Genomic DNA, 26,109 nt, shown 5'->3' with positions numbered 1-26,109 from the left:
GATTTATGTCTTTATTTTAATATTTTTCAGTTAAATGTTATATTTACATAATATTTATGACCTAAAGCACCATGGTCAGCCCTGAAGATCACCCAGTAACTACATTACAACAAAGAAGGTGCTAATCAATTATCACTTCAGTAGATTTTTAGGGAGAAGGAAAGCACAAGGTACTTACTTTTGGTTTTTTTGTGGAAGGTGGGAGAAGGGAAGAGGAAGAGCGAAGAAAGGTCAGACTTTAAGAACACAGTAAGAAATGGAGTCAGAAAAATAGGACTGACAGGACATTGAGAATTCATCTGCTTCTATCTTCTGCCTCATGACAGGATTAACTTTAGTTTGTCCTGAAATCTTTTGTAAGATCTCCAGTGATGACAGAAATCAACATGAGTCCATTTTTTCTTTATTATTCTCACTCAAGACCACACTTTTTCCCGCCCCTTCCTTGTCTTGTAATATATCTGAAAACACTTTCAGCATTTACTTCTTCAGGGCAAATGCCTCGACTTTGTCCATCTTTCCTCATAGGTGATTTTTTCTAGCCTTTGGTTTTGCCTGTTCCTCTGCTCCAGGACTTTAATTGGTTCCCACCTCTCTTGCAGCTGGGATACGTACCTTAAAATAAGGCTGATAGAACCAAGTACGGCAGACATTACTTCTCCCGTGTCACATAAGACACTTCCCCAGTGATGTGGTGGCATTTGCTGACACTCTGCGGTTCCAGAGCTCATTCTGCAGATCCAGTGCTCAGCAGCAATTCCCAAAGATGTATTCCTGTAGCCAGTACTTTACACACTACCCTGCTGAAGTGCAGGCTATTCTTCAGGACACAGTAGTATTTCTATCTCAAATGTTATTTCCCAAAATCATCAGCGGTGGATGTTTTCATTGTAGCCCTGTCTCCTGTACTATTATCTTTCTTCAGCTCTGCTAATCACTTTATCATGCTGTCATGTCTACAGGAAAAATAGTCTACTGTTCTCAAAAACACAAGTTCCAAATTTTTCAGAGAAATACTTTCTTATACAAATAAAATGTATGATTAAACAGTCACTAAGCAAGTAGTACAGTAAGCAGAAGAAAGAGAAAGAAAAACAGGTTCCGATACAAATACTGATATACCTTGCCCCTGTTATTCATGGTGTCATACGTCTCTTGATTTTTTTCCCTTTATTCTTAGGTAGCAACTGCTTCTATTGCAAGCTCAGGACCAAGCAGTAGAAGGGAATGTGCTTTAACCTTCTGTGCAGTAGAGTGATAACTTCTCCAAATAAGGAGCAGTGGAGGCAAGAGAAGCTGACTTGCACTACGACACAGGGTTAAAGACGGCATCCAGGAAAACTCTGCTTCAGAGATCTGCTACAACATTTGATTTCTTCTACAGTGCTACTGGCTAGTCTGGGAAAACCAGCCACTGCCTTCCTGTAAGTTTTCGTTACTCAGATTTGGCTCAAGAAAGAAGTTGAAGACTTGAAAAGCATCCATGGTCATTGTGAAGATTAATTTTCCAATGCAAATACTTACACTCTGATCCAGTAAAGTGCTAAAACTAATGCCCAGCAGGTGTAGGCATCTATAAGGGAATATGTAACTATGAAATTAATTATGTAACACCTCTGATTCAGATGCCCTGTGCAACAAGCACAGTAATAACGAAGAGGGAGTCAGAGCTCTATGGGGTGTAAAACTATAATGAAATAAAACACAGATTTGCTAACGTGAATAAAGCCTTGGGCAAAAGTCTTGTTGCAAAGCCTTGAAAATACTTCCCCTAGAAATTGAACAAATTTTGGAGCAATCAAGATTTGAATCCTGATGCCGTTTCCTTCACAACACTCTGAAGATCTGGCCATTTCCCACTGTCCAGATAGCAAAGAACATAATTTCCCTCTGCATATGTCACTCCTTTCCAGTCCATACCAGAAATTACCAAAAATAGTTTTTCCTTCTTCAATGCATTATGCTAAATTTCCGTTTCTCTGTAGTTGATTCTGCCCAACCTGATATAAAAGGACAACCTTTTTTTTCCCTCCCATCAATCCCATTTTTTCTGCCCTATCAATGACATTAAGCTTTATTGTCCCACTTGCCCTTTTTCTATATAGCAAACTCTTGATGTTCTTCCACCAACCCATGACAAACAAATCTCTCCTGACATGCTATGGCAAAGAATTACTCCCTTATAACTCAACGTTTTCACTGAGGTCCCTTTTATATTGTGAAGCAACTAAACAGTTACCAAAAATAATCATGAAATTATAAGCACTTGGGAAATGTTTATGCCCTTTGACATTGCTTTGTCTTTCAGACTCGTCAGTTCTCAAGATCAGGAACTGTCTTGTATTTGAGTATCGTCCAGGACATTTTGGTAGCATCCAAAATCTAATAATCATAACAGCAATAAAAGCAGTAACACATTTCAGATGCTGTCCTTAGAGATTTCATGTTCCAAAGTGTTCAGCCAATTAATGGAAAAATCAATGTTGCCAGTAATTGCTTTTAGAGTTGGTTGGTTCAACCCCTTTGAATGTGATGGTTTTATTTCCACGCACTGGGTAAACAACCATGATGGAAAGCTCATTTACATGATCTTTAGAACACACGAGCACAAACTGAAGTGATCTCCATGATTTGCAAGGCCTACAACATGATGTTTTTTTCAGTGCATGCGCCAACATTAAAAAAAAACCCACCACCCTCTCTTGCAACTGGCTATGGGAGCAAGTTATTAGGAAAAAATCCCTAATAGAACACTGTCTTTTTAGCTGTAACACATTTTGAACTTCTTCCACCACTTAGTCAACAAAATTAGCAATCAGTAGAAATCCTAAAGCGAGACAGATGGTTTAGTTACTGTCAGTAACATATTTCAGAAGTCTGTAACAAATAGCACCATCAAATGAATAAATAATGTTCGAAGTCTAACAGCCGGCTTCCCTAACAGTGTGAAAATATGTAAATGTTACATTGCTTTGCTGTTCAAACTGGCTCTCCTTTCATTCCTCAGAGACTCTTCTGTCAGAATAACAAGCTAAAAACAAAATATGAATGACAACTGCACATACTTAGCTGATTGAGAACACAGAGTCAAACAGTAACCATATTAATCTCGTCTCTCAAAGAGGCTGTGCGAATTCCAGGCAGAAATATTGATTTTGATCTAGTCTACTGCAGTGTAGATTGATAATTGGTGGTCAAAATCTATGCGGGAGTGCTTTCCTCCAAAATGGCACCCTTCAGCACTTTCCTTAGTTCAATTAGGACACCTAGAATCTTGATACTCAAAACCCATTAACACTGTCAAAATCCTCTGATATTTCTATACATCCTCAACAAACACCTGACCTTTGAACTTCCAGTATATACATAATCATAGCCTAAAGACATAAGAAAACTGTAAACACTGTCAGTGACTATTCTTGATCCAGATTTTTTCACCAAAGCCGGTATTCATCATGCTGAAGCAAATTCTTTCTTTAGTGCAGTACTGTCAAGCTGCTTGCCTGACTGTAGTACTGCAGTGTCATTATTAACCCTGTATGTCCCCAGTGCAGCTCAACAGTGCCATGCCATCTTCACTGTCCCCTTCCATATACCGCACACCTGCCGTCACACTACAAGATCCTAAACTCATTCCCAGTAATTCATCCTTCCCTTGCCTGCACATCCCCCCAGCAACTCACAAACCACCTCAGCAGACCAGTACTCCTGAAGCTGCTATTTAGCACTTACAGGAGTAAGATGCAGTGGATTACTCGGTACACAGTGGCTCTCGGCTCCCATCACTGTTCATTTCTGTATGACAGTGCCCCATCTGAAAAGTTATGGCTGGCCCAGCCGCAGTGGTTGTTCTTTGCCACTGTCCTTATCTGTGCATTAGCAGAACAATTTGATCTTAAGTATAATAAATCCCATTCCAACATCTGGCCACCCATGAATCAGGAAGATCAGCTCAAACACAAAAAAGACCCAGCAGTCAGTGAAGATCCAGAACTTGCTGGTACAGGAGACTGCTGGTAGACAGTCTCAGGAGCTTCAAACAAGAATTATAAATTCACTAACAGGTCTGTAAATAGGTGATGAAAGGAAGAGTCAGGGATGTACTCTCCATCGCCCCTAGAATGACAATGCTGGATGCTGGGAGAGAATAAGGGGAAGGGACTGCAGGCAGCAGGCAGTCTTGTGTGTTCTCCCTGAACAGTATCTCCTACTGCTTCTTGGGGGAAGGCTGTCAGACTCGATGGGTTGTGGGTCTAACACAGAAAAGTCTTTTCTTATGTATTTAGGGTAGCCATTGTAGAACCTGGGAGCTAAAGCAGTCAAACCACAGGCAAGACTAGCCACAAATGAATGATGCTGTAAAGATTTTTTTCAGAAAAAAACCCAATATATTCGTCCAAAAAGGTCAAGAATCATTATTTTACATCTAGCTATGAAAAACTCTCAAGCTGCTAAATGAAAACTGAAACATTTCACTTAGAAGTTTCACTGTGAAAGGTTAGGGAAGCAGTTGCCTAAACTCCAATTAGTGCCTTATCCTGTGATTTTCACACACTAATTCACAAAGGCCCATTTTAATTAAAGGAAAAACGCCAGGTCACTTTTGTTGGCATCATTAGGTGGAAAAAAACCCCACAACACCCAACGAACCAGCAGCAAAAAAACACCCCAGCAGACACAAGCAGCTGTTTACTGCTCTGTAATGCCATAAATAACAATCACATTAGATCAGACTTCAGGAACAAGGCCCAAAGTTTGAGCTAGCGTTACTCTTTACTGACTTGGAAAGTTTCTGAGATTGTAATAGCAACAGCATTAAGCATTTCTCCTCAATGGAGTAGGCTCACAGGAAAGCAAAGGGTACAATAAAATTGATGACAGTATCTCATTGGCTGCTGTTATAGGAGGACTGACCAAGGGTTGTTATTGGCACAAACTATCTATTATGTTGGTAAAAAAAAAAAAAAAAAAAAAAAAAAAGAGAGAGACAAAAAGGCCTTAAAAGCTTTCAGCCTCCCCTGGTAAAATTGATGTCATGTTGTTCTGGGAGGGAAAAGGGCTGTCTGCTCTCTGAAGAAGAAAAGAAAGGTTAAGCTTTCCAAGTGGTCCATCTTTCACCCCCAAAACAATTGTGCTGACAGTAAATCTTGAGCCTGCTTCTGCCCTGAAACCCACAGGTAGCAGGAAGTGTCACTTGCTTGCAGAGACTTAGCAAAGAATTTAATACCAGGGGCTCACTATCAGCCTGTAAGCACAAACTTGTCCTGGTTTCTCAGTAGCTTCATCCAGTCTGCCTCTTTTTGTGCTGGATACCCGGAGAGAAAGAAACTCCTTCCAATTACAAAACTCCCAGAAAGTCCATCAAATATGTTCCATCTATATCGCCTGTGCTGGTGGAACAGATGGGTGAGGCTGCTCAGACAACCGTAAGCTTCTCTTAAAACTGCCACCCAGCTAGAGGTGTAAAATGTTGGACTGCATACAGAGAGAATCCCTTTGCTAACCGTAGTACAAATACAATTTCACAGAGTTTGAGACACTTCATGTACTGCTTTCACCTGGCTGAGTCACCCCTCTCAAATCACCACATACTTTGGCATTTGCTGCTATTTGGCTGCAAGGTTTCTGAATCCAGACACTTTGGGTTTTCGTCTTGTCCACTTGCTATAGCAGAAGCTTCTAGTAAACGCCATCTGGAAATTGATTTCTGTTATCACATCACTTCAGAGAAACACACCTGGATGTACAGACCATTACAACACAATACCCTTAGGCTGGGAAGAGGCACAGAGGTAATTTTTGAGAGGAGGTTTTGTCCTGCCTGAGACATAATGAAGTCAGTGCATTTTCACTGCGATCCTACTGGCTTAAACCACACGGTATCACACTTTCTGCAGAGAAAAAAAGACTTTTCACATGTTATACTGCTGAAAAGTTAAAACAGAAGGCAGCCCCCAAACCTGGTACAACAGTAAAACAACACTAAGGAAAGATACTTTCCTTAGTTCGTGTAAGGGTAAGCTCAGACAGAAAGTGGGTAAATATGGTAACTTAAAAAAAAAATCCTCAGACTTCTCCTCACAGAAACTTACACTTGGCCAGCAAACCCAGCTAGAAACCTCCCCAGAGAAATAAGGCAAAACACATGCAGTTGCATTTTCATTCTTCTAGCTTTCCTAATTTCTCATTTTTCTCCTGTTTCATTTGCAACGTTATGCCTGCGTTGATTTTATGCCTACCTTAACCTTGCAAGAGGTTTCCTGCACCACTTGGGGTCCAAACAACTTTAATGCTTTGCAAAATCCTTTGATACAAAGAGACACTCTGCACTTCTCTCACATCTCAGAGCAGTGAGTGCGCAACTGGGAATGTGTCTTAGAATGTAAAGCAACTGCTGTACCTCAGGCATTCTATAGGCAAACCATGTCCACAGCAGCAGTGGTCACAAAGCGATCTGTCATGCAGATTTGTCATGGTTACTTTTTGAATTAATGTGGGTTTTTTCTTAAACTGTTTTCTGTTTAATTATAAATGAGAGTCTGGGTGTATTCCAAGCAAGACATGAAATAACAACATATAAAAAGGGATCGTTCCTTTAGTCTTCACCAAGGTGTATTTAATCAAATGGAAAGCGTCCATCTGACAGTTTGCACAGAACTTCATTAGCCTCTAATTGTTTTTGACAATTAGTGGAAATAATGCCACATCACCATGCAAATGGCAGCAGAGTAACCCACTTCTATGGTATTCACCATAAAGCAAAGCATTCCAGTACCAGACTCCTTCAGCTTTACACGACAAGCGCCAACCAACTTGTAACTGGTCTACGTTCTTAATGTAGAAATGTTTTAAGTTCACTTTTTCCTTCTGAAAACTAAGCTATTTCTTCTTGTGGTCTTCCAAATTACTTTAAAAAACCAAACCATGGTTGACAAGATACACAAGTTGTATTGGGTTCTTTCTGAATATTGATACAGGCAGACTTTTTTGTTTGAATTCTACTGGAAATAAAGATGTCTCACCTGTGTACCCGAATTAGCCAATGGTTTGTAGAACAGCCACCAGACAGGGCAACTGTGACTATCTTATAGTTAGTTAGCTGCGACGATTTATAGTCGCTCTAACTGCATATCAGGTTGGCAGAAAGCACCCCCATCCTGCTTCCCTGCCCCATGCCCCAGGAAAAGAATCTTGTTGCCCTGACATAAGTGGAGGAACAGCTGTGAGGCACCACACACAGTAGGTACAGAACTGATTTTTGTAACTTTGCTGGGACATCTGTGGGAAAGGTTCTAAAACTGCATTACAAACATGTTTTGCCATCCTATGGTATCTTTAAAAGCAGCAGCTTACAGTTGTAAGCTGGAGAATGGGTAAGCACATAAAATTTATTTAAATGCGTATTAACTTTTTTCAACATATATCCCTTTTTCATCTAAATAAAACTTCTTTTAAAAAAAGCAGCAAACAATTATATGTAGAAATTATATATTGCTACTAAGCCCTTTGAAAGTATTCTTGAAAGTAAACTGCAAATACATGTTTTTAAGAGATGTGGATAGGGGTTTTGGAAAATGCCCCACGGATCATTCTAAAATTTAGGCAAATTTCCATTATAATGTCATCATAAAATGGTTCAGATAATGTATTGAAGCAAGATATAAGAATAGAGCAGTTCATCTAGGCAGCAACCAGTTATGAATAATTTTAATAAATATGCAAAGACTACATTCTGACACATAAAACAGCCACTCAGTTGTAAACCTGCAATACATTTTTAGGCTGCAGTATGTGTATATCTAGAATTAAATAATTAATTATGATCCCCATGAATACAATAATTTGGATTCTGCAATATCTACATTTTGCATCAGTTCCTCCTATGATTCATTTTGATCATCTCAGTATTTTACCTATATTATTTTTATAAATTTATTTTTTAACACCATTTGTATTTTTATTTCATGCCAACAGAATTCTGCTCTGCAGTGCCCATTGTTTTCTAAATCCATCCTTCCTAGAGAAGAATAAAATGGAACTGAGTTAATGCACGCATCTACTGAACAGTACATAATTTCAGAACTAAACTAAATATATACAGGATGTGGGAGAATATTTATGGATAGACGTGCGTGCAGAGACAAATACACCACGAACATATAAACCCACAACTCGTTAGAAGTCCACCTCTCTCCTCCTTTCAAAAACACAGGGGGTGTTTTAGCTTATCTTAATCCAGACTCCTTACTTCTCCAACATGTATACTCATTAGCACTCATGCATATATTCCCATGCCAATGTAGGAACATTTGAGTGAAAGTGGCCTTTCCAATTCCCAACTCTGCTGCCTGTGAAATTTGTTTGTGGAAAGCAAGATTCATGTGGAATATGTCCTAGTATTATCTAATATCACAAATCAATTATTTACAGGAAAAGGGAAATGAGTAACCTTCACCCTTGTTATAGAAACCTCATTTTCTTACACATATATATTAATACCTGTTCCAGTGGGGAAGTAACGAAAAAAACTCACACTACTTACTTTGTGAACATAGGTAAACCTGGCTCTATAAACCAAGTTTCAGAGGATTAAAACTAAACATTAAACATAGAACATAATGAAGCAATGACACTAAGTTTATGAATAATTATCTAGATTAGGGTATACGTGAGTTGCCAAGCAGAGGGAATAGGAAATTCTAATTACCATTCCTAACACCATAAGCCACAGAATATCAGGCATTTATATGTCCATAGGTAAATATTCCTGAATAATAAAGTAATGCAATACTTATAAAATTAAATCTTGAGAAAAAGGAGCGACATCAGTACTGCCATCACGCAATGGGAATCCAAACACCACCGGTATGGAAAAGGAAGATGCTTATCTTTGCAAACTGAAGTATTTGTGAGTGTGTAAGTGCACTAGTCTGATAAAATGCATCTGTGGGTTTCAAGTTGGTCCATAAGAACTTTTACCTGCAAACTCTCCTCCATAAAACAACGTGGGATGCGCAGATTATTGCAGCTCTCAGACACATATTTGCCACCTCCAAAGCTATGAATCTACACAGTGAATCACTTGGAACTGATACACGACTATCAGTCACATTTTGATCATAGGCACTGCTGAATCTCTAGGGCAATCTAGCTGGCAGTATGTCATCAAATGAATAGGACTATACTTAAGAGGAAAGCAGGACAAACCAAGTTTTCCAGAAGAGATTAAAATCTCATTTTGGCATATGTCTACAGAATAGTCTCAAAACTGAAGCAAAAAGTAAACAAATTAATCAAAATATAAATCATGAACTGCCAGAAACGCCAGGCTGAATTTCCAAGAATTTCACCCGACTTCAGAAAGAAACAGTTTGTCTCAATTCCCAGAGTAAAATTGCAAATTAAAGCCAATCAACAAAGAAAAAGGAGTCAATATTACTACTGAAAAAAAAAGCAAAACAGCTTGGTGGAGCAATTTGTAGACAATACAGCATGATTTACAGTACCCACGCTTAAAACTGGTTTTCAACCATCACTCCCAGTTATATCAAAAGTATCACACCAGGGACCATCTCAGATGCATCAGGTCAGATACAGTAAGTATTCAAATAAACTGAACAGAATTCATCCTCACTAGCTTCTAACAAAAATGCAGGGTACAATCTCATAAAAAAGGAAATATGATTAAAACAGCTCTTGACCCATTCCACCAGTGTTTTGTCCTATGGATCTTGGGTCTGAAGAGCAGGAACCCAACCCTGCTTGAACCTTGTGGGCTGAAGAAAGACTAGCTCTTTATGCTTTTGTCCTGTCTATGGCACTCGAGACCATTTCTAGTCAAGTTATGGGAAATGAAGGCCTGGCCAGGTAGATTTTACACTGGGATTAATGAGAATGAAGTTCCCATTGAACAGAGCAAACTGTGTGCTCATAACACTGGTTTGCTACTGACTAGCTGATTTCTTACCAGTCACTTGAACTGCTGATTCTCCACAGTAAAATGAACATACTTTTTGTTTACTGTATATGCATTCAGTAGCCTGACATGACCTTCAGGAGCTTATGGCCCTAAGATAAAGTTACCTTGTGTTGAGATCCTTGAGAAGAAGTTGCTGCACAGAAGTCACTAAAGCTATACATGAAATCTGTGACAGATACAGGACTGGGATTCTAACTTACTTGTCAGCTTCCTGATACCTCTCCAATTTACAGAAAGATTTGGATCTCAAACTCCCACTTCACTATTCATCCAACGGATCTTCCAAACTTACTCTGGGAGTACTCTGAAATATGTATGTATTTCAAGCAAGCCTCCTGAGCCACTGTCCAAATCACAGCCTTTAATTCACAGTATTTTACATCTCTATTAACTGTAGTTTTACATATTCTACCACAAAGCTGGACCAGTCCAAACTCCAGTCTGCCTTAAAATCAAGACCAGAAATTAGTCTTTTCTATTCTGAATGCAAATGCTACCAAGCAACAGTCATATAAAGGTACACAAAGATGGTTAGTTATTTTGACATGTTAATGATACATAAACCAGCTTAGAACTTGTGTCTCATTATAGATTTGTCTCAAAAATAAAAAGATGATTAAAATCTACTCTTGAAGTAAGATTCACACTGAACAAACTGTAGGCTGGTAAAGAGAGCTAAAGAAAATTTGTAACTGCAGTCAGATGTTAGCATTGATAACTGGATGCCATCATTAGTTTTAAAACTACCACACCTTTACCGTTATATCTGTAAGAGAAATAAAAGAACTACATCTAGTTCTCTTACACCTTACATGCACTGCTAAGTGAGCAACCCACAGAAACCATTTTCAGCCATAACTCACTTGAATTGGAATCAGACCAGGGAGATAAACTGTAAGAGCTACAAGACAACACTGTTTCTGTAAGCCATTCATCCCATAGCAGCCTTATTTTCAGCCATACTTAGGACTATAAACACAGAAAAAGTCAATGCTGAAGTTAAATACATTTCTCCCGTAGAAGTACGCATTGGGTAGAAAAGGGAACAGTAGGGTTTCTTTTGTATCGTTCACAGTTCTGCATTGCTTGGTAGCCATCCAGAAACGTCCTTTCTGGTTATTAACACAGAATAAATTCAATCTCCCTTCAGTTATTTTTTTTTATTAGGCAAAACATAAGAAAGCAAGCTCCAAGAACTCCACCAATGAGACTTGCGTATTTTCAGCATCACCAGATTCATGTGAAATACACAGGCTGTCAGGATTTTTTCCCTCCCCCTATTTTCTGCACATCATCAAATTCAGATTTCCCATTAGCTCCCTAATGTTGGGGAGGTTTTAAGTTCTTAAGAGCACTTGTGTTCTCTTCACAGGAGGTTCGCTTCATTTGGTGCATAAAGTGAAAAAGGCACATGAGGACCCAGGTTCTTCTCATGGCTTTGGATGTGCAGCTGAGGGGCTGCAACTTGGACTTACCCCAGCTGGGCTGGCTCTTCTACAGCTGGGCATCACTGCCCTCCGGGCTAGCACTGGCAGTCAGGCACCAAGTTCAAGAAGGTAATCCAGACTAAATCTGCCAAAATAAGTAATTAGTTTCCACCTTCCCCAAACCCCCTTGCTACATGGTCACACGAGGGCCAGTGCTGGCCTGGGTGTGTGGATGGGAACACACACAGCCAGGGTGGACACATGAGGCTGGCGCCACTCGATTGCTTCAGCAGCGTACCACCCATAGAGTGGTGGTCAAGGGCCCAGTCTTCCCCTCTGGGCATCAAGAGCATGACTTAGTTTGTTGGTGAACTGTCTTGGCCCCTGAGGTGCCCCCTTGACTACAGGGACAATCTAAGGTGACTCTTGCGTCCTTCTCACAACTGCTTGACATGCCTGTATTTGAGTACTGAGATGAAGCCAGGCTCCATAAAACAATACAATTTCCTGGTTTCATGGTTCTCCAGACACTCGCCCTCCTCTGAGGACAGGACTACCAGCTTGCATGTGGATTTTCCTACCGACACCTTCATGCCAGGGAGCCAACAGGAGTTATCAAGGGAAGGAAAAGCTACCAGCCACCCTCCCAGTGCTGTCACCAGTATGTTCTTACCATACACCTGTGGCTACGTCCCCTTGCAGTCAAACAGGCCCGCTGGGCCAGGGAAGCCCATTGCTCCTGCACAGGCTGGGGAGGAGACTCAACCAATGCAAACATTAAATGCAAGAGCATTTTGGTAAGACAAACATTTTGCTTTGACTAAAAGGAAGATGTGGGAAGCACTCAGCTCTGGCTTTACTCGAGAGCCACAAGCGTGACTGGGAAATTCTTAAAATACCAAAAAAGAAACACGTAATCTTTTCAGAAAGTAGAAAGATTACTGTATCAAGTAAGACACTAGAAGTTTAACTGGAATGAGTATCAGAGCTCCTTATGCGACTGGATCAGAGCCTAAAGCACATTCACGGCGTGCCAGTACTACTCACAACATACTTCCATCCCACCCTACTCCCAAAGTGCACACAATCCACCACAACTAACCATAAAAGTTTTGGATTCTAATTAAAGTTCTATATTACATTCTACATAGAACTTTCATGCTTTATCAGAATGGTGCTAACATGAAATATACATACATACATTAAAAAAAAAATTGAAGGAAGAAAAGTCTAGCACAAAAGGAAGCAATTGTGTCACGGTGATGAAATAATGAAAGTGCAAACAAAACCTCTGAACCTAGTGGTAAATGCAATACACTAGTGACAAAAACATGTAGTCTTGAATGATCTTTTACATGCCGCTTTGTTCACCCTATTAAGAAGGTAGTTGTTTCTTTGATTTATCTGATAATAAATTTTTGATGACTAGTGAGTCTCATAAAAATTGCTCTGGTGCTGACTACATTGATTAATAAGCCCAAAGAATCGAAACTGTCAGAAATTCATGTGCAAGAGTAAATTACTGCCAAACATACATTAGATATTCCATAAAATATAGAATAAAAAAGGTTGATTTGGTAATTTTATCTTGCATCAATTTGCCTGACATAATTTATATTCAGGATCATCACTATCAGTCCTGGCACACCTTTCCTTTTTTTAAAGTCAACATTAGAGTAAATCTAAATTTGGGACAGCCAAGAAATGAACAGGAGACAGAATATCAAACGCAATAACCAAAACTAACATTCAGAATTTAGCTTGGAAATTATATCCAGTTGAAAGGTGACTAAAAGCCATCTTCTCAGAGTTGCAGCTTTTGTAAGTAAAATTCACTTTTATTTTAGGTGTCAAAACTGGCACACACATATCCATGCCTAATCCCATTCTCCCCAAACTGTGATACCTCTGAACTTCCTTACTGGGACCTTTGCATGTTGCAGGTTCTTGCAATGCATCTTTGAAGAGTCCTGGACTCTGTGGTCCCACTGTCATTTTGCTTGGATAACTGTCCAAAATATTTAATGTGCAGAAAGTCCCACAAAACCAGATGCTGGAGCAGACCAGAAGTAGGGATCTGGGTTTACATATGAATAGGGATCAAATTTCTCCTTTTCCTGTCAAGAGGAACCATATTTACAGTACTGGGTTTAGGATTTGCTCCATTTACTTCTGCACATATTTACAATCACATGACGAGCACTTTGTTGCAAGATATATAACTGCAGGATTGAAAACCTACCCGATTATAAATTTATAAGTGGGTTTTATGGATAACAAAAAGGATTCAGGGAATCACTGTTCCCCGTTCAGTGAAATAAGTGCTGCTGTTTTCATCTAGCACTGGAGCCAGCTTCTTAAAATATCTGGCAAAACTAGGAAGAGGGCTAATATTCTTGAATTTATTATTATTACTTTGGAGAAGCTGGAGCAACTGAAATTGTCAGTACCCTAAGTAATTCTACTTACTGTTTATGCTCCTGCATACCTCACTTTAGACTATAACTTCTTCCTCCGATTTCCCAACCAAGTGTAATAAAGAAGAAAAACTACAGGATATTTTTTCCTGGGATATTTGATACTGATTTTCAGCACATCAGATTTTTAGAGTTAAATTATTAATGTCGCTGGATATATATAAAAAAAAAAAAAAAGCCATTGCAAAGCTGTGGTCAAAAGGACTTGCCTAAAGAGGACCCAAATTTGACTATCCCCAGCTTTAACAGTAGGGCATTTCTTGTTTGGACATAGGAAAGTGTTGAAATGCAGGACTGAGAGCTCCTGTGGCATATACAGTAGAAGCTCTGATTTTCAGGTCATATTTTTGAAGAAAAAAGTTAATTTTAATAACAAGAATTTAAAATGAAATCTGTTCATAACCATTTTTAACACCATGCCTCAGGTATAAGCAGCTGTAAAAATGCATATAAACCAGATGGCAGTAATAATACCTGCTAAAATAAAGGCATGGCTTTTAAAAAGTTTATCAGAACTTGCACTAAAAGTGGCTCCAGCAAATTACACTAGAATCATAACTACCTCAGCCTTCCTTTGGATAAACAGTTGATAAAGACAATCATAAAATTAGGGACACTTCTCTAACTGATAGCCTTCACCAGGAGGGTAAAAAAATTGCTAAAGATCACACAAACCCCTCAATGCAAGACTGAAATAAGAAACTGGAGTTCAATAAAAAACAGCATGTAATAAAACAAATATGACTACGTAGAGAATAGAAATTGCAGACAGTTCTGCTTGATTATAAAAGCGCCACTTTTTAATTTATATCTCAAATAAAACCAGCAAATGTGCACAGTTATTCTTCTTGTTTGGTTGTAAAGAACCAATCTGAAGAAGAAAACAAGAAAGCAAATCAACTGGTTTTTTGAAGATTACAAAGGGTGACCATTATTTACTATTAGCTACACAAGTTTACCAGAAAAGCCTTATCACTACCAACATGTTTTCCACAATAGTTCTCAATTAGTATTGTTTTGTCTGCCATTCCCTACTTATTCTTCTCCCTGTTGCAGTCTTGAGGATTTTCTTTACAGCAAGTAACAAACAGAATTAAGTGTTTTGAAGTCCAAATACTGTTCCCTGCAATATCCTCAAACACACACACACATATATTAAAAAACCCTAGGTGAAGCACCTTCAGAGAACATCAGTGAAGTTTCTTCATTGCATACATTTTGGACGCACTGCCTTTGGTTAGCAACAACACTACCTAGAAATGTTGGGAAAACTCCTTGAATCCATTGGAGACCAGGAGCTGACCCACCATGCCTACAGGAGCAAAGGACACAAGGCCTTAAAATTGTGGCAGTTCTGGTAAAGTCTGAAACCAGCCAACAAATCATCAGCTTTGTATACTAGGCATAACGTATTTAAAACCATCATGGTTCATACAGTAACTTTCATACTGAGAATACTGAGATGTTGCTCTAAAATGCATTTTCCCCAGGAAGTATCCTGAAGCAACCAGAGTACAAGAGAAAATTAATCTGCTACTTTCCCTGGCAGTTTGCACTAACAAGCATCCTTTTACAAGGTTCTACCTTGCTTTATTTTCTTAATCTGCTTGACATTTTTTCTCAAACAATTTTGAGGTGTCTGTATCTAAACATATCTTTAACATCCCTTTAAAACTACTGACAAGAGAACTGAATTCAGTTCCAGCCTCAGCTGATACTAAAAGTAGTAAGCTCCTATTCCTACACTCACTAACCCCAGGCTTCTTTCAGGCCTTTCAGATACAGCATTGAACTGGGAGTTGACAGTGTGCTTCAGTTACATCACATCTCTTAAAACATTTTTCAGAGGCAATTGCTTTCTAAAAAGCAGCATTCACTTCTTTTTAATCTTCTCCTGTAAACAAAACCATAATGCATGGTCTATCCTGCATACCTTATTCAGAGGTATGTAACTCTTCTTTGAGCTGCTTTAAAACACACTATGCACAGGCACAGTTCATTAAGTGATCCAGGACAGCCCATACTTTCACTGTTGCCTTTTACCAACTTCCAAGTCATCTACAACTTTAGGGTTTTTTTTTAGTCAGAAACGACTGTACATTTGCTTCCAAATACCCAAGGAGACCATTGTAACAGTTCCAGGTCAGATCTCTGTGGATGTCACCAGAAATGCCCTTGTTGGTAATTATCTCCCAAGACCTATCAGACAATTAACTGTTAATTCTTCTTAGTTTTATTGAAATTATACAGTGCTCATTTTCTACCGAGAATGTTGTGCAGCTGTACAAGCTAAATGCTTCACAAAATTCTATGTAGTTAAAAATTGCCTTGACCAACTAAATTTATAATGTTTCTTTAGGAAGTAGTTTTCAACATCATATTCATGCCTTATTTGTATGAATTATATTCATACAACTGCAATTTTTTTTTTTTCAATCTTCACTAGTAGAATCCTATGTCTCTTCACTATTTAAGCCAAAACTGATGCCAGAGTAAACTAGGCCGTAATAACCCAGTTTAGTCTATTCACCTTCCTTGATACTGGAATATCTGGATACTGGATACACCAGCACTTCTGTCACTTTTTGGCATTTCCCTGAAACCATGATTTAATTAAGACAGAACTTTGAGTCCAGACTCTGTCAGTCAAATCTCCTAAACCTCCTGAGTGCACGTCCACAGCCCGGGAGGTTTAAAACCATTTCTCACAGCAAAATGATGGTCCAGCTTCTACTTGGTGGACTGAGTGAACTCATCTTTTGTAAAAGATCATCCTACCTATAGAAGCATAACAGAACATGACTTTTCTTCCTTCATCACCTTTAACAATCTGACCATCATAGTTCAGAAAAGGGCCCATTTAATTCCTAGGATTTATCATAATCAGAGAGCCATAATATCATAATATCATAATAGTCTCTCCAATGACTAAAAGCCTAACAAGATAGATTCCACTTTGGATTGGCCCTTTTTCCCGCTGCACATACTTTATTCAATCCCACCTATAATTTTTCCTGCTCAGCGTGCCGCTTGCCCGCAGCTGCACATCTCACACTTTGCTCGCTTGCTTGCTTAGACCCCAGCCTGCCCTCCCTCTAGGTCCTCAGTTCTGTTTCTTACCAGTTTCTTTGATGCATCCCTACCCACTTCTCATTTTGGATTTTACATAATTACCACCAATTAACTCAGCTACTGATCTTGCCTTGCCCTAAAGTTAGATGCAACTTTGTCTTGTTTCCCTTACTCAAATCCTGTATTCTGCTGTCACTGTTTCCCTGCCTTTGGTTTCATCGAGTTCTCAGCTTCTGCACTTTCCTCACTTCTTCACTCCAATTCCACTTCTAATACAGCCCTAGACATCTGCCCCAGTGACTTAAGCCCTGGGTTATCATCCTTGACACAGTAATGCATTACTGCATAACATTCTAAACTTTATACGAAAGTTCACATCAAAGGGAATAGTAATATCAGCAGTTAGACCAGTATTTATATGTGCAGTATCTATATCTGTCAGATACATCAGTGATAGCTTTGTTTTTATTACATATCCATCTTAGTAATATATAAGCATAAATATACAGAGGTACTGTTCTTCTTGTTTATCTTTCAACATAGGTTCCAGTTTGCTCTTCTTTCGGGAAGAGTTACAGATTTGCATGTAAATGTTGTCTAAAGATGTCAGGACTCTGAGTCATCTATTTTCTCTGTTGGAAATAATGTACTAATATATTTATCAATTTTTAAAATACAGCCAATAAATACAACATTAAGCTGGAATACGAATCAGTATTTTAATATACAATATACAGTACCATGCCTTTGATACAACAGAACCAAACAGAAATGACATTTTTATATTTCTCCAAATCAGGTTGACAGAAAATTTGTATTGGTTAATTAATTTTTTTTACTGCTATGGGATCAAAATGTGTGAACCAGGATTGTTAACACTTGTTTATTTCTTGCCTATGATGGATTTTGCTTCCTGCCACCCTTTGAGGGAAGCTTAATTTGCTGTTAGTTCATCTTCACAGGAGATGCTGCATCTCAGAGAATCTCACCTAAAGTAGATCACCGAGATCATCTCTTTTCCACTACCTTTACCTAGTCTTTGAAACCACCCTAAAATACATGAGGTCACAGCTATCACTAGCACAAATGGTGCATCCATGTCAGGAACCAAATGGTAAAGGTGTCAAGCTAAAAAAGTCACTGAAATATAGAAGTGAGCTCCAGCAATGGACTGTTGGACATGTAACACCACCTTATTTCTTGTACAGAGCCCAGGACAACCACAGTGTGTAAATGAGAAGGGAAAAATAGTACATAGTAAAGGTTCATCCTACAAGCACGTGCACAAGAGCAATCCCTCAGGAACAAGGAGGAAACCTGTTCTAGAAGTATAAGTATTTGTAGAGCTAAGCCTAAGACAGAACCAATGCATGAAAGCCTTCTACTCCACAAACTACCAAAGAATACCAGTGACAAAAGAAAAATAAAAGAAGGAAAACAGTATTTATTATGGCCTATTTTTCTTAGCATAGCAAGGTAGACTCACCTAAAGAACTATCCAAGTTCTTCAAATCTTCATTGACCTCTGTGTGTCATACAAACAGCTGAGGCACCTAACCATACTCCTTTGGATCAAATCTACATCAGACATTTAAAGCAACTGGCCTGTATTCCTCTTTATGGTCTTTATTTCCCCCCAAGAATCCAGAATACTCATCATCAGAAATTATTCCTGAGATCATACTGTACCCAGTTTGGTTCTTTTTGGTATTGTTACAACCTTAGATACTGACTGGTATAAATACAAGAAGTTACTTAATTTTATTTAGAGACAGCCAGAGAGAAGCATTCTTTCCATGTACCTCTTCAATTTAAGTGGAGAAAGGAATACTATGAAGATTTTTATAACCCCTAATGAATATATAATTTATACAACAAGTAATTATTAGGTTATTTATAAAATTTAGTAATTGTAAACTGTTGCACAAAACTGCCGTACATGTTTATTTAAACAAGTTATTAAATGCAGGAATATGCAAAATAATCTAACAGACAACAGAGCTTTGCCCCTCAGCTTAACGACAACTGCACTGTGCAGTTATCTTAATATGGGGGTGGGGGAGTTTAATTTGAATTTTTCATTCAAAAATCAGGAGACATGAATAAGGAGCACAAAGGTCTGCCTGTACCACAGACATGCCATCCTCTACCACAAGCAATCACATATATACTGCTGCTTAAACTGATGACTGCTCACTTTGAAACAAACAAGATTTTGGCCTTCATTTCTTCTGTCAGAAGGCTATTTCTATCAGAAGGTTATTGCCTTGCTCCCTTAATAATTAGAGGTCTTCCTTCAGGTATACACCTGACCAGCTTATTTATATTTGTTCTAATGTCCACCATTTGTTTTTTTATGTCTTAAACGAAGCCTCTTCCTCCCCCTCTCCCTCCCAATGACAGCAAAGATGACTGTTATCAGTCTTTGCTTTGCTAAATAAACCAAATACCTTTTAAATCTCCTCTTGGCTCTTCATTCCTTTTATAATCTTATTATCCTTCCTCACTTTGCCTGTTCCTGCCTGAGTTCATCTTTCATGAACATGATGACCAGAACTGCATAATATTTCCTCTTCTGTACTGGAAAATTTCCACTCTCTTAACCCAGCTCTGGAGACTGTGCTTCTCTTTCTCTTCCTTTCAATCCAGGCATATCACACTGGTGGCTCACAGAAAACCTGTAACTAATACATCCAAGCCTTCCTCTTCATTTGCTAATTCTTCCTGTGTGGTGTGCTGATTCTTTTCTGTGCTGCTAGTTTTGCATCATCAGCAAATGTCACTTAAATACCCCTACTTTTTGAGATAACATAAAAAAATTGAATTATTGCAGGTCAACGACCATGCTGCACAAGTACCACCATTCCAGGACAATCTCTCCTCCTACCAGTTCAACCTGCTGATGCCTACATTTCAACTGGAAATTCCCACTTCTCCAGCGTGCTTTCCAACCACCAACACATGGATTTTTTTTACTTGTTTGACCTCTTTTCCACTCCATGTATTATAGGTGGTTTTACTGATCATCATCTTTACATCATGGACAGCACCGATCACACAGCTGAAATTAAATAGGCTTAACAACTGTGGCATAAGAACAGGAGTTATTTCAGGATATATTTGTATTCTACTACATTATTCTGAGTATCTTGCCAGCCTCCTCTAGCTGTTAAAAATAAATGTGAAATACTCTTCATTAATATAATCCAGAGGAAGAATCTCTTACCTCATGACCTGTGTCTGCTGCCCTGGAAGCAGCTGCTACATAATAGTGGGGGTCTAGTACAACAATTCATTCTCAAGAGGAAAGCTGGGGAGATTGTCTCTAAATAGAGGACTGAATCAAGAGTGGATTTTTCCAGACTGTCACTGCTGATAAAATGAGGTTTTCAATTACAATGCTTAGCACAGAGCAGCCTGCCCAGGGAAACCTATGTTCTGATGCTGCCAAGCGATATATGCTCAGCACAGCATTTGTCAAACCATTTCCTCTGCTAAGAGTTAATGTGTCAGTCTTTAAAATGGCTTGGTCTTCTACCACCTTTCCTGGTGGGAACGTGAAAAGTGCAACTTACTTCCTTTCGCAAAACATCTTGTTGTTTTGCGAAACATCTTGACTCCAAATTGACTGCCTTGTGGGAAAAACCTCCTTTCTAGAAACTTAGGAATTGGTGATTAGTCTATCATAATTCTGCCTTGCTGGAATAAGGAGGTCAAACAGGGAGGCAACAATCATTAAACGAAGTATTAAACAGCGATTGCTGGGTTCAACAGCAGCTTAAAAATGCTAGAAGTCTCAATGCTATTCTAAGCAAATTATTTTGGTTTAGCTAAGATTACACTGCCAGGTGACAATGACTGCAATAGACTGCTGTGATAAAAGCAAAATCACTGCCCTTTCTGTTACGAGAACAACAGGCAAAGAGCAAGTTTCACATGAAGATTGATCAAGAGCACCTGATTAATGCCAGAAATGTACCCAAAGAGCAGATTTCTGGATTAACTTTGCTGTAAATGCCAGGAACTAAACCCACCCACTGATACCAATCACACATCTCAGTTTTACCTTATCTTAATCAAATCGCTAATTATCGTACACTGATCCTGACAAGCATCACAGGATTTCTGTTCTTCATAGGAGCTTAATTCACTGTTTTCTTTCAAACACTCATGTCTGCCTGCACTTGTCTAAGTACGCTATAACCACTAAATCATACAATCCATCATCTCTTTGCCAGTACCCTAGACAGAGAAGATCCTCTGAGAATATGCTTACAACATAAAGGTCACTTTGAAAGTTGACTAAAGGCATGAATAAAAAATAAAACATTTAGTTAAGCCCTTTGAGGAAATGAGGTTGCCATTACCCTTTTCTGTTTAAGCAAGTTCTTCAACTGCTTTTCAACACTATCATGACACCACACGGGGAGTTTAATGGCAGCTCCTGAGTATATCTAGAATCAAAGCCAAAATTCAGCCTACTAACTTAACTTTCAGAAAGTTAGCACGGCATTCAGAGATTAAGAATCATTATATACTTGGCAAACTGACCTATTTCCAAATGATGCTGTCATAGGATGATATGTGCAGTGGGCGTATTTTAGCCAACAAAAGCTAGTAAAGTGCCAAGAGCTGCTGAATTTCCTGTTAAGAATTAAGAGCCCCTCCACACACATTTTCTGCCACAATATATGGCCCATCTTTTTGTCAGCACAAGTCTTCCTTGAAAAATGAGGGTTGAAAAAAATCACCTGGCATCATTTCTCATGAAAGGTAAGGAAATTAAAGGAAATGAAAGAAGCTACAAAGTAAGAAGAGCTGATCTGAGGGTCCTACTGGCTAACACACTTCTGAAGTGAAGTGCAATTCCAGTTTTATACTTCGTGCACGAGTACCATGCAAAACAGGAGTGTGAAAATGTAAAAAGTATGAGACAAATGATGTTTTATCTTTAGACATAATCATCCTTCATGGGTGTCATCCCTACTTACCAATTAATCACTAGAGCACGAATATGCTAAGACAATGCTAAAAATGGAGTGCAATTATTCACCAAATTACTTGAAACAGCCAGCACATTTCACAAAGGAAAAAAGAGGTTTGTGATCTATTTGGTAGTTGCTTCACAAGTGCAACCTCACAGAATCAGAATGGAAATCTCCAGTATTGACTGCAGCATACAATTATGGCTTATGGCTTGTGTCAGCCATCAGAGAAACCTCTAACAGGCCTGTGAGTGAGTGCATTGCCAAGACCTACTTTCTGGCTTAAGATAACAGCAACCAAGTAAATACTATGTTCCAGTTATTGCAAAAACAACTTAAAATGTATTACCATAAACAACTTAGTGAAACATAACTTGCTAAGAAACCTGGCACTTGTGATTGTATGAGCATACCATCTCTATTTTAGCTAGTACAAACACTGTTAGACTTGTAAACAAAGTAAAAATCAGTATTTCCAATCAGCCAGCAAAAGCAATGGGCACAGAGACACAATTGTGATCTCTGGAGTCAAAATCCAACTATCTCATAGATGCATAGTTCCTGGTTTATGAAAGTCCACATCTTCCAGTATCTGAAAGTAAACTTGCTGATCTGAGTGTCAGCTGCTACTGCATGTGAGCTGCTCTCCCTTCTCAGTGTTGTAAGTGATTATCTAAACAGCAATCTACCCCGTCACCCATTTACCTGTACTACGTTGTCTCAGAGTTAAGCTGCCTGGGCCTATCAAATATTGCAAGTTAATTTAAGTTTTTCTTTTCACTGAATGATCAAAAAAAACCCCAAGAGCTCAATTTTCCTTAGTTAGATACCTACAAAGAGAATTATTACACTCACTTCTCAACCTTGTGATTTGCTTAATGAGAAAAAAAGACACACTACCTGGACATAGGCTCTGAAAGAAAAAGGAAGTTGAAGAAGGTGTATAGTTGATAACAGGAAAAGATCAAAATTTCGTCACAAAAAGGAGTTTTTCATTTCTTCTGTGTTCACAGCTCATTTACTTCTGTGCACAATAATGCTAATAGAACCGTTACCTAGATTATGCCATTGCTTGTGAGTTTTAACACCTGAAATCAAATGGAAACAGAAAAATGTCTATAGCAGGTGGCACCCAAATAATTCTCAGATCACATCTTTAAAGGAAACTGGAAATAAAAATGGGACACTTTTTCAGCAGAAAAAAAACACAAACACTCTGTATAGCATGTGAAACAAGTACAATGAAGAATCAGAAGTTGTTACTGGGATTCTAACAAAATTATGCAGCTATTTTTAATTTACAGTTGAAATATAAACTGGTTACATGCTACAAATAAAAAAATGACATCCAATTATGAACACCTTCATGCACGTAGTTTTCATTACTAATATTTGAAAATAATGACATTTTAACTGAATAAGCTTCTAAGATCAAAGTAGAAGTCATGTATGAGCCACAGAAAGGTTCTTTTATTTTGTTTTTCCCCCTATTAATGACTAGAGTCTGATTTTGCTTACACTGTTAACTACAGAGGCTTCAAATATTTACTGTAGACAAAATCAAAATCAGCCTATTAGCCAACAGGACATTGTTACACCTCAAAGAACAGGACAGCAAACACAATATAGCTAATTTAAACCAAAGAGCAATAGCTGCAGCAAGTGATGAATTACAGAACCTTTTATGCCTATTTTGATTGCACAAGGAAAGTCACCAGAGCAGCTTAATATATCCAACAAAAAGTTGTAAAATCTTTTTTGTTTGTTTGTTTTAATTATAGATACCTAACAACAGCCCCCCATCCCACCAAACTGGATATGGGTCAAATTCTCAAAACTGCACTTCAGTCCTTGAAACTCTGCTGTTCTCATAAACCCAGAGTGGTCCTTGTGAGAAGTGCAGGAGGGTCCCCAACCTACACTGCTCAGCAAGTAGAAATATAAAATTGACCCCAAAAAAATAATAATTACAAAACATTATCAAGAAACCTAGATGCAGCTACACAATGGGCTCTGGGGAAAGGCTGGTCTAAGAACAGCTGTTTTCCTACACCATGTCTGTAGTACAGAGTACTACTTGAAGAAGGGTGTTGCAACCTACTTAAAACTATGAATAAATCTATGCTGAAAACACATATTAAAGCACAAATATCAGGACACTTCTGAGACATACAAGTTTTGTAACCACTCTCCCATCTGTGATCCTTTTCACTTAAATTCTGTAAATGAAGAACAGCCTACAAAAACCATTGCTGGATTATTTAGTTTCACATAGCAATTTACATCTCAGTTACTTAATTGGAATCCCAAAAATCTTAGCTCATGAATACTCTCCTTTGGTTATTAAGTTTAGACAGCTACTATATAAAAAAAAAAAACCAAAAAACAACCCACAACTGTCAGAAATGCTTCTAAATTATTATTTATTTTTTTTAATAAAAGGGAAACGCAAAAACTAACTTTCCAGCCTAGAGGTTATACTGTGTGTTGTACTACCTACTGCTTCTAGAAAGACAGCATAATGGTGGTTGTTAGACACAAGTTTGAATGTGGACTAGTAATATGGAAATTTTTACTGAAAAAAAATAATATTTCAATTCAGTGAACCATTAAAGACTTTATTTGCTAAATAAATGCTTAGCATTAATACATAGACTTTTGAATTAAAGCGGAGAAGTCCTAGCATGAATGGTTTATATTTTTCCAGTTACACTGTTGAAGAAAGCACTAGTACCTGTATTTGAATTACCAGGATTGTAGACTCCTGTAAACCAGTCCAGATCAAAACAGGTTTGAATTTTGGACACCTCTTTTAAAATATGACAACCTGCATCTAAAAATGTTAACAAATACCTATTTCAGTCTAAAAAACCTTACTGTACATATGTACAATTAGTACTTATCAAAGGCTTGTAATACTTGCTCTTTTACATATCTGATGTTACTTAATAGCTCTTAGAAATGAACGATAAATGCAGGACAACATGAAACAGTCTTTGTGCTTTCCTAACACGTCTAAGTCATGTTTATTTACCTTCTTGTCAGCAAAATTCCTTCATACAGATGTACAGGTTTGCTATTTGCCCTGAGTACCAAGCTACTGCATGTGTTATGAAAGAAGCACGTAGCTGGTAACACTTTGCCAAACACACTACAGGAAAAAAGCAACACAGCTACAGTATATAAGTGACATGTACTTACTACTTGTATGTTTCTGAACGAATGTATTCAAAAACATGAGATACTCCCAGCTGGAACTGGTCAGCAATAGGGGTAACCCAAGGATTGTTCTCTGCTTTGAAGACTTGCTTTTGACCAGTCAAATCCAAATTACCTGAAAGGGATTAAACAGAACAGTATATGAAAAAAAAGTTAAATATGAAAAATTTGACAATATCTTGCTGTGAATATAAAACTTTTCATTTGTTTCAGCAAGTATAATCATAATGAAAGTACTTCAGTCTTAGCGGAGAGGAATAGGATGACACAGTAGCTCCTACCAGTTCTACCCTATTCATTTCAGTCCTACTACACATTGCACAGCAGGACTGAACTCGACCCACTGCATATAGTATTTATTCACCAAATTAGTTTTAAGCAGGGCTTAACAGTGCATAGGTGTTGGGCCCTCTCCACCATGGCTTGCAGGAATGAAAGCAGAATGATGCTGTGGTAGGAGTTTGCTCTGAAGCCCAGCACTGCACGGCATTTCTCAATCGCTGCTCTGAGCATAAAGTCAGCCAGCAATGTCCAATGGACTTTTTGCCTTCCCGGGGCCCAACGTGTTGTTTGTACTGAGATCCTACCACGGATCTGTGGTTAATAGTTCTCTATACCACAAAAAAAACCCAAAATGTGTCATTCTTGCAACACACCAGTTTTACCTATTCTGTTGACAGGAAGACTTAAGAGACCCTATTAGGGGTATGCTTGGTTGGTTTTTTTTGTTTTGTTTGTTTGTTCATTTTGTAAATGTTTACCACCCAAAATAGTACATGCTTTGCTGAAATGCCTCATGATTATGGATACAGCAGGCTGAATTCCAGGATCGTCTAGCCATTGAAATACTTTCTTACATTCTTTAAATTAAAACAAGCAATCTGTGCCACATGTTACATTTATTTTTGTGAACATTACCATGAAGAAAGGCCTATCCCCAAAAATGTAAA

General features: G+C 38.4%; 1 protein-coding gene across 2 annotated transcripts in view; it reads right to left on the bottom strand.

The window, feature by feature from the left end:
• Positions 1-26,109, bottom strand: part of RSU1 (Ras suppressor protein 1) — a 110,196-nt gene that overhangs the window by 38,143 nt on the left and 45,944 nt on the right. Inside the window, exons 8-9 of one of the 2 annotated variants that reach the window (XM_080386385.1) lie at positions 25,142-25,274; positions 24,755-24,773 (exon numbers count right to left, since the gene is read on the bottom strand). In XM_080386385.1, coding sequence (XP_080242511.1) covers position 24,773; positions 25,142-25,274 — 134 coding nt within the window. In that variant the 3' untranslated portion in view covers positions 24,755-24,772. Of the gene's footprint in view, positions 1-24,754; positions 24,774-25,141; positions 25,275-26,109 lie in introns of those variants that run through there. The other variant, XM_080386384.1, reaches the window with a different exon arrangement.

Source organism: Falco punctatus (genome assembly GCF_963210335.1).
Source record: "Falco punctatus genome assembly, chromosome: 4".
Taxonomy (NCBI): domain Eukaryota; kingdom Metazoa; phylum Chordata; class Aves; order Falconiformes; family Falconidae; genus Falco; species Falco punctatus.
This window is presented reverse-complemented; position numbering and strand designations above follow the sequence as displayed.